Below are 10,097 nucleotides of genomic sequence, written 5' to 3' on the forward strand. Positions count from 1 at the left end.
GCATATACTAGTGAGAATGGTGTATTTGAAGTAGAAGTTCTTGGAGTTGTTCTATATGGCCATAGAACTTCTGGAAGATCATCGCCCAGTTGCCCGTAGCTGCGCCAAGCTTGGCTTTCAATGTATGTTTAATAGTCTTGTTGACAGCTTCAACCTGACCATTAGCATGCAGTCTTGCTACTGAGGCAAATTTCTTATGAATCCCCAACTCTTCGCAAAACTATTTGAATTCCTCATGTCGAACTGTTTCCCATTATTAGATATGAGTGTATGAGGAATCCCATATCGACACACTATATTCTTGAAGACGAAGTTTTTATGTTTCTTTGTAGTGGTCGTGACCAAAGGCTCTGCTTCGACCCACTTGGTGAAATAATCCACTGCGACTACTGCATACTTGACGCCTCCTTTACCAGTTGGCATGAGTTTGATGAGATCAAATTTCTACACAGAGAATGACCAAGGACTGGTCATTGTCGTTAACTGGTGGGAAGGTGCTCATGGGATGTTTGCGAATCTTTAGCACCTATCATATTTCTTCACAAAGTTGAAGGCATCTTCGTGAAGTAGGGGCCAATAATATCCTTGACGAATAATTTTATTGGTGATAGATCATACAACAGAGTGATTACCACAGATCCCTTCATGTATCGCTCGCATGATATAGTTTGCTTCATCATCCGTTACACATCGAAGGAGGAGAGTGCTAGACCCTCGCTTATACAACTGATCTCCGATGAGAGTATAACGAGCAACTCGACTTCGTAGGAGTCTTACCTCAGTCTTGATGTCGGGCAAAATCCCATCTCAGAGATGCTGAATAATCGGAGTCATCTAGGAGATAGATTCAGTTGTAGCTACGGCTTACTCAAGCGAGCTAATGCTAGGAACCTCGATGTATCAAACTGAAATACTATCCAAAGCATCGAAATATAGCGATGAGGCAATTTTTGCCAAAGTGTTTATGATAGAGTTACTGTCTCTCGAGATTTACTTGATTGTATAATGCTTGAAGGGCTGGAGTACGACCTTGGCTTTCTTCAAATAACTGATCATATTCTCTTTTTTGGTTTGATACTCTCCCAAAATCTGATTGACAACTAGTTGGGAGTCGCTATTAATGTCGATCATGTTTGACCCCATTCCACTTGCTAGTCGCAAACTAGCAAATAGCGCCTTATATTCAACCTCATTATTTGTAGCTTTGAACCCAAATCTAAAGGCTTCATAAATGCGAGTCCCTTCGAGACTAATAAGTAGAAGACCAACTCAGGCTCTTCTCCTGTTCGAAGACCCATCAACATAGAGGCTTCAGATTGAAAAATTCTAAACAGTTTCCTAGACAATTTCGCTGGTTGTTCGGATTCCCGATCTGGCTAATGAGAGAACTCAGAAATAAAATCAGTAACAACCTGCCCTTTGATTGTTGTTTTCGGTTTGTAATGCAGATCAAATTGACTTAGTTCCATAGCCCACTTAAGCAGCTTACCCAAAGCCTCCGACTTTTGAAGTTGGTTAATCCATGGATGGTGTGTACATGAAAATAAGGTCGCAGTTTCTTGGAAGCGATTAGTAGGGAATAAGCTAATCGTTCCATCTCTGGATACCGTGTTTCGACGTCCAATAGTCACTTGCTGATATAATATACTAGCCATTGAATTTTGTCTTCTTCTCGGATGAGAGCTGCGTTGACCGTATATTGAGAGACGGATAGGTAGAGAAATAAGATTTCCTTGGAAAGTGGCTTGGATAGGAGAAGTGGCTTTCTAAGATGCTCTTTGATACTCTGGAAGGCTCGTTCACATTCTAAAGTCCACTCAAATCTCTTGTTGGCCCTAAGTATATTAAAGAACGGCAAACAACGATCTATTGCTTTTGATATGAAACGAATGAGAGTCGCTATTCTCCTATATAAGCTCTGCACTTGCTTTCGATTGGCAAGACTTTTCATATCTAAGAGAGCTTAGATCTTTTCGGGGTTGACCTCGATTCCCCGATGGTTAACCATATACCCCAAGAATTTCCCTGAGGATACTCCAAATGAACATTTAAGAGGATTAAACTTCCTTTTATATCTTCAGAGTCTCTCAAACATCTCTACGAGATTGACTATGTGATTTGAAGCAACATGTGACTTGACCAGCATGTCATCGATATAGACTTCCATTGATTTTTCGATCTGCTTAGAAAACATACGGTTAACCAAACGCTAATAGGTTGTCCCAACATTTTTCAGACCGAAGGACATGACTTTATAACAGTACAGTCATCGATCTGTAATGAACGAGATATGATCCTCGTTAGACGTGTACATCAGAATCTGATTATACCTCAAGTAGGCATCCATAAACCTTAATAACTCGTGCCCGAAAATGGCATCAACGAGCTGATTGATTCTAGGCAAAGGGAAACTGTCCTTTGGACAGACTTTGTTGAGATCAGTGAAATCAACGCAAGTTCGTCATTTGCCATTAGGTTTCCTCACCAAAACAGGATTGGCGATCCAACTCGGGTAATGAGCCTCCTGAATGAACCCGATCGAGAGGAGCTTATCCACCGTAACCTTAAAAGTAGCATAACGCTCTGGGTCCATGGTTCTTCTTTTCTGACGAACTGGTCTAATCTCACTGTCGATGTTGAGTGCATGACATATTATATTAAGGCTGATCTTGACCATGTCAGCATGAGTCTATGCAAAAACATCAATATTCTGTCTGAGGAAGCTCGTTAGATCTATAGCGAGTTGAGGGTTGAGATTACTTTCGATTGACAATACACGGGTCAGCTCGCTCTGGTCGACTAGTACCTCAAATAGTCTCAACTGGCCCACTGTGGGAATATTTCTCTTGAACTCGAGGATATATGTTGTCTTCCATTGGACCTAGTTGGGGTTCGATCTTGCTGATAGCCATAGCTTGATTGGGAACGCCCACTGGCTTCCCTTTTCCTTTGCATGCCATCTGTACTGCTCTTACATAGCAGTCACGAGATTCACGCTAAGACCTCTTAACTTCCCTACACCCTATCAGAGTGAAAAATTTCATTTTTAGATGATAGATGGAGGTGACAGCTTTGAAGTTCCGAAGTAGTGGTCTTCCCAATATGCCATTGAAGGCGGACAGACAGTCTACTACGAAAACTTTGTTATCTTAGTCACTTCGTGAGTCTCACCCAAAGTGACAGGAAGTGTAATTGTTCCCTTGGGAATCAGATGATCCCTTATGAAAACCATAGAGGGGGATAGCAAGCTTCAGATCTGCCTCGTCCAATTGCATTTCCTCGAATGCTCGTTGAAATAGGATGTTTACGAGCTCCCATTATCCACCACATCCTGTGCTTTGCACTGACCTATTTCGCTGCGATGACAAGTTCATCCTCATGAGGTGATGTAATCGTACCGCGTTTTTCTCTAAGAAGATAATCTCCTCCTTTCTGCATACCTTAGTAGGCCGCGATGTCGTGCTCATTACACTTACAGGGTCATGACGAGCTTTTCTAACATACTACTCCTAAGCACTTCGAGAATTCCCTGCAAGGTGCGGTCCTCCAAATATGGTTCTGACAAGAGGAGGCCCTTGCAACCATGAATCTTCTTCCCTTGGTCCCTTTATCCTTCTCCCGAGTGGGAGTTGGACCATCAACATATTCCTGAAGTGCCCCTTTTTAATGAGGCATCAATCGCCTGCTTAAGAGCTCCGTATTCATCAGTATGTGCCCATTATCTCGATGATAACGATAATATTTTTGTTGTTTTCTTGCTGAAGAGGATTTTTCATAGGCACTAGCTCTCCGAGCAATTAGCTTCTTCTGATTTATTCAGAATAGCTGATACCGATGCATTCAGTAATATCTGATCTTTGTCACATCGTACGAGGGACCTGGGCATAGACTTTCTGGGCTCAAATCGATGCTTCTTTCCATTTCTCTGATCGTCGTTAGCCCATCTGTGATTAGGCTTTTACTACTCTCTCCCCAGTTTTCTTTCCTCCCACTGGGAGCTAGTTGAAGGACCGGGTCGTGGTGATTCAAGGCAACCATTGATTTTCAATTCTGAGATATTTCTCAATGAGGTTGTAGAAGCGAGTGAGGGAAATATCATCCTTAGATTGTAGTTTCTTCTACAGGTCGGTTTGCAGGCGAACTCCTTGTAATAATAGGGTTCGAACTGACTCTTTGGGTGTTATAGCCACCTCATTCAGCTTCCTATGAAACTTGTCAATATAGCGCTTGGAAGGACTCATTCCTCTCCTGCTGTATATTGCTTAATAGCTCCACCACTTGAGAACTTCTTATTAGCTTGGAAGTGTCTCAGAAATACACAACTCATCTGCTGTCATGATTTAATAGATCCAACAGAAGCGATCTAAACCACGCTTGGCGTGGGCAATTAGAGTCATTGCTAAGCAGTGACATTTTGCCAAGTTAGAAAATTGTGTGAAGCTCCATGAGGTCGGTAAACTCATAGAGATGATCTTGGGGATCAGAATTCCCATCGAATGCTCGCATATCGGGCTTCTCCCTTGACGGAGAGGAGCAGTCAACACGTTGGAGAAAAAGTAGACGCCTTAGTACTTTCCCTCGCTCATTTTGCTGAGCTCTAATTTGATCCAAAGCTCGTTGTAACTCCTCAATCTGAGGAATCAGAGTTACTTGGGGATCACTTTCTGTAACGTGGTTCGCCCCTCACGATTGCAATTGAGAAAATACTGCAGGTCAAACTCTTCCTCACCTAGGCCGGAGCCTCCTGCGTACATTGCACACACTCGGCTGGAGCCTTGTGAAGGCATTGAATGGCTAAGGGAGTTACCCTGACCTCCACGGTGGTCAGAACCAACCTGCGGATGGTGGGCATTTCCCTCGCGGTATGGTTGTACCTTATGTTGGCGATAATGGAATCTCCCTACCTTGCACTCTTGTGGGGGTGCCCATGCGATGTGGCGTGGGATGGTTCATGATGCGACATACTGCCAAGTCGCAAAGCCATAGGTATTTTACCTGCTTCGACCAGTATTCGCTAGTCTCTTAGAGCCCTTTGGCCCATTTTTTGCCACTTACTTTCCCTTATCTTTATGCACTGTAGTGCACGTGACATAGGCCTTTCGCCCGTTTCGTGCTTTAGCGCGACCTACAGCGACTTCGGTGGCAGTACCGCTTGTCAGAATTGGGCGGTACGACCTGATCCACAATCTAGCTTTCACTGACTGTTTGAAAAGTATTGTTGAACCTCTCCAGGTAATTCATCACAGCTGGGTCGAGCTATGAGCTCGAGGGAATATTCTCGCGGTACCCTACAGAATTGGAGGTACTTCGAGAGAAGTATCATCCTGTACCCGAGGGATCTCCTTATTGCTGGTGCTAGCTTGCTCGGTTTCAAGACCACGAGCCATTTGTTCGCGAGTAAAACTGATTGATCAGAGATTCCTGATAAAGAGCGGATACTAAATCACCCTCATACTAGCATCAAACTGTTGATGCTTGATTTTGACCCCACCGACTCGCACAGGCAAGATGCTAAGCTGTTCTTAGAAATTGCACATGAGATTGGGATAATCAATGCAAAGACTAAACAATAAATGAGAGATGGTTTTTAAAGTGGTTCATGCTGAAAGCGATCCTACGTCCACTGTTCTTTTAGATAGGAGAGATCAAAGGTCTCATATAGCAACGCAAGCAGAGGTACATACTGAGTATTAAATAGAATATCAAGTCGTCTCTTTCTCGTAGGTTATCTTTGCTTTGAAAGTTAAAGATTAAAATCAGACTGTGGGTTCAATATTGAATCTCGAGAGAGGGGGAGTCCTCTATTTATAGTAAAGGAATCAAGATAATGATTACAAATCTCATGTGGGTAGGTGTCGTACAAGTTCTTCCTTGCCTCTCATTGCTGGTAACTTAGGAGATATTCTTAAATTACTTGGAGCTTGGACAAGGTGTGACTCTCATTCACTCATAGACAAACCGGATATGCCAAGTTGATGACAACCATATTCTTCCTGTTATGAGCGACTTGCAACTCCTGGACGACGTAAAGCCTTCCTGACTCTGATTGGTGCCTGCTGATGTTAGCTCTGATTTTAGGCATAACAGTATCAAATCAAAGTTTTTTTTGTTCCGTTGCAACTCGTATGGATTAAAAATCCCAACAAATTTTACATCAAGTTAATCTCATTGAAATGTCATGTTATATTAATGTTGATTTAGTCAATGTTATTACATCATATGATACGTATTATTTACTGTATATATATCTAACCAAATCCAACTCTCTCTCTCTCTCTCTCTCTCTCATATGTTCCTCAAAATCCGACTTGTGCGGATTCTTCCCCCAACTAACGAAGAGATCTTGACGGAATTATATATATATATAATATATATATATTATATATATTATATATATATATATATATATATATGCGTATGACAGTCAATATAGAAGTCACAATCAGATGGTGACGCCCGTTATATCTAGCCATTGAAGTTTGAAGTTGAAGGCTTTATTCTATGAATAGCTTGGAAATTGAAATTTTGTACATCATGATTGAAACCTAAGGGTCTGCTTGGGAGTTTTATGGTAGCGGTTTTGAAGGTAAACCACCGTAGCGGTTTTGAGGAGTTTTTAGTAGCGGTTTTTAAAACACTCAACCTATGCTTGAGAGTTTATTTTCCAATGGTTCTGACAGTTTTTTAAAATGATAAATTTACATATATGCCCATAAAAATACCCGAACTTTAACCAGTATTTGGGAGTTTTTTTTTTCAATTACCAATACTTAGTATCAAAGTTCCTTCCAAGTTTAATTTATTTGTAAGTTCTTTCATTGTATATTATTTAATTCATCACACAATCATTCAAAATCTGTCATTTTAAGAGAATAAATATGCTGCCACAATGTTGGACTTCGCAAATTATCAATATAACAGCCGCAACAGCATTTCTAAAAAATAGTTTTTCATTCTTTTCTTCAATCAGTGAAGGAAAGCCATAAAAAACAATATTTATTTAACAAACTGACAAGGATTCAATCAATCACCTAAACGCAAATAAAAAGAATCAAATAGAGGAAAAACAACCTAATTTTGTAAAACAACTGGTAAAGAAATGCAATTAAATTGCATACAGCCTGCAGAGCAGTTTACCAGATTAAAAGAACAAAAAGTTGAAGGGGAAAATGAAGAAGAAAGAAAGAAAAACCTTCATATCTCTAATGAAGGATTAGAAAGCCTAAGATAAAAGATTCAAAAGTATTGTAACAGTCATCTAAAAGTTGAAGATTGAATGGGGTTTGAAGAAATTATTAAACCAGCAAAGGAATTATTGTATATAAATAATAGTGGAAAGGGGTTTTTTTGGGATAAAATTTTTAAACCAACCAAAACACCTCGATTTGGGGTGTTTTATAAACCTCTCAAAAATACACTACACTGGTTTTGAGGGGTTTTTAAACCAGTAAAAACCAGTCCATAAAAAATCTGACAAGTAATGATTTTTAAACACCTCAAAACCAGTCTAATTAAAAACCCCCCAAAACCAGTGAAAAAAAACTCACAAGCAGACCCTAAGGGTCCATTTGGCACACTACTTTCCCTCTATCTTATCCTAAAAACCCAAAAATGCATTTGTTTTAATATTCTTAAAATTCAATCATATTCTATTTAACTCAAAATATTTAGATTATTTTTAACCCCCCTAGGTTTGTTAGTTTAACTAAACACCCCCAATAATAAAAATTTATAAATTGACAAAAACACTCCCACCCATCCACATATTACCGACAGTCGGCCACTACCGCCGAAGGTGGCTAGAATGGTGCACGACCAACTGAATCTAGACGGTCGTGCACCAATTTGGCCCTTTTGGCCAAATCTACTATGAATATGATTGGAAAAGGCCAAATTTACGACCAAAGATCTAGTTGTTGACGACGGTCATATTTTGGCCATCAATGACGACCAAAGATTCGGCCGTCAACGACGACCAATATATGACATTTTCTGGCCAGATCCACAATGAATCTAGCCAGAAAAGGCTAGATCGGTGCACTACCAGCCAAATCCAACCGGTCATGCGCCATTTCGACAGATTTCGGCCATCTTTTAGCGGTGGTGGCTGGCTGCGGGCAATATGTGGGTGGTTTGAGATGTTTTGTTAATTTATAAACTTTTATTGTTAGAGATGTTTAGTTAAATTAACAAACCCAGGGGGTTAAAAATAATATAAATATTTTCAGAAAATGCTATTCAGAAATATACAAAAAAACTTCTGAATCCTATCCAATTTTCCAAAATTGCTAAATAGCATAGAATGCTATTCTAAATAACTAACCAGACGGAGCCTAAATCATCTAAATTATTGAAATTAAAACACAATATCGTTTATATACATTAACCCAACAATTGATAAATCAATAACTTGTAAGAAAAGAAAAAACGAAAGAAAGAGCAATTATCCCTTTGTATTGAATGTCATAATCATTTAAGATAAGTTATCCCATATATTATTATAATTATTATACAATAATAACAGGTCAAAAATTTAAACGATATGGCTGATTTTCGCCCTCACATCTGTTCTATATGATATATACAAGTATGTTCAAAGTATTACTATACCAACGCCGTTCGTCCTCAGCTATTGTCTCAATCAAGGGCCAAAGATGATGACGAAAATATAAAGAATTTATTTAGCGTGAAATTTATCTTTAACTAATTAGATCTTGTCTTCATACTAAATTAAGAGCTAATTTAAAATATAATCAAAATTCTCCAATATATTATGCTATCTAAAATGTTTGTACATACACATGTAAAACGACACCACTTTTACTAATTTGCTACAGTAAAAGACTTGGTCATCCCCTCACCATGACACCCTGAAACTTACTTTGTGCCCACCCACTAACACCACCACCAGTCCACCACCACACAACACATGTTTCCGTACTCGTTGACCAAGACCGTTTAGCCGTGACCTAACTCAACTCCACTCCTCACCCGCTTGTGACAATATATCAAAGTCACGCCTCTTGTCTTCGAGCAAGATATCCCGGCAACGGACTCGCACGTGGCGACCTCAAAGGCACCTCGCTCAGCTGCTTCCCCCTGTTGTCATAATAAATTACACCCGAGAAATCCAACGGCTGACATTTATCCCCCATCAAAATCGCTCGTTGCCAGACCCCACCATCCCCGAACTCCTCCTCCCGGGACACGCGGAAATTCATCTCATCGTCCTTCTCCTCGTCGACCTTTTTCTTGTGCATGAAATTGATAGCCTTGTTGCTTATCGTCGTCATGAGCTGCTTTGGCCGGGCCCTTAACGGGGATTTCGAACTAGGAGCAGGACTCGGAGGAACCGATAAAGAAGTATTGTAACTTCTCTCTTTGTAAAATTTTTTGCTAACCGGCTTCGCTTTGAGCTTACTCGAGACGCGACTGGCGTGCTTGGCACACAGAGCCATGAGGGAGGAGATGGTTATGAGGAAGGTGGCGGAGTGCCGCTTCGGTGAGGCGGAGCCGGCGCCGTGTTCGGAGGAAGCTGGGACCATCTTGAATTTTTCAGCTTGGTGGTTTTTTTTTTTTATTAACAACTGAAACCCAAAAAAAATGGCAGGTAAGGTTGTGTTGGTATGGTGGTTAATTGTATTTATAGGTGACTAATGGGTTTAGGTGACGGGTAATAACTGGTGACAATTAATTTGACAGTTGACTTACTTGTTTAGATTTTAGATTCTTTAGAATATGAATTTAATAATTGAATATTTGAAAATGATAATTTATAATTAATTATGTAACCTCTTAAAAAATAATAAATAATTTCTAATAATATATTTAGGTTTTAAATATTTTTTTTTCGGTTAATTAAAATCTGAAAATTTTTGACGGCTATGAATTTAAATTTAATAAAATAATTTAGTTGATTGATTGCACAATTAAAGGTAGAGATTTTATGAAGGGTCTAACCATCTAAGTTTTCAAATATCGACACATCTATAAACGAATTTGATTATATTAATTAATTAATAACCACTAATTAAAGATTAACACCTTCTTAATCCTAATTAATAAAAAATAATATTTTTTAATTAAAAGATTTTAAT

General features: G+C 39.6%; 1 protein-coding gene across 1 annotated transcript; it reads right to left on the reverse strand.

Moving 5' to 3' along the window:
* Window positions 1-8,919: 8,919 nt before the first annotated feature.
* Window positions 8,920-9,597, reverse strand: LOC116144468. The gene has a single exon (XM_031429909.1). It carries the CDS (start codon window positions 9,543-9,545, stop codon window positions 9,015-9,017), a length of 531 nt encoding a protein of 176 aa, XP_031285769.1. The 5' UTR covers window positions 9,546-9,597; the 3' UTR covers window positions 8,920-9,014.
* Window positions 9,598-10,097: the final 500 nt, after the last annotated feature.

Source organism: Pistacia vera, unplaced genomic scaffold (assembly GCF_008641045.1).
Source record: "Pistacia vera cultivar Batoury unplaced genomic scaffold, PisVer_v2 Contig114, whole genome shotgun sequence".
NCBI lineage: Eukaryota > Viridiplantae > Streptophyta > Magnoliopsida > Sapindales > Anacardiaceae > Pistacia > Pistacia vera.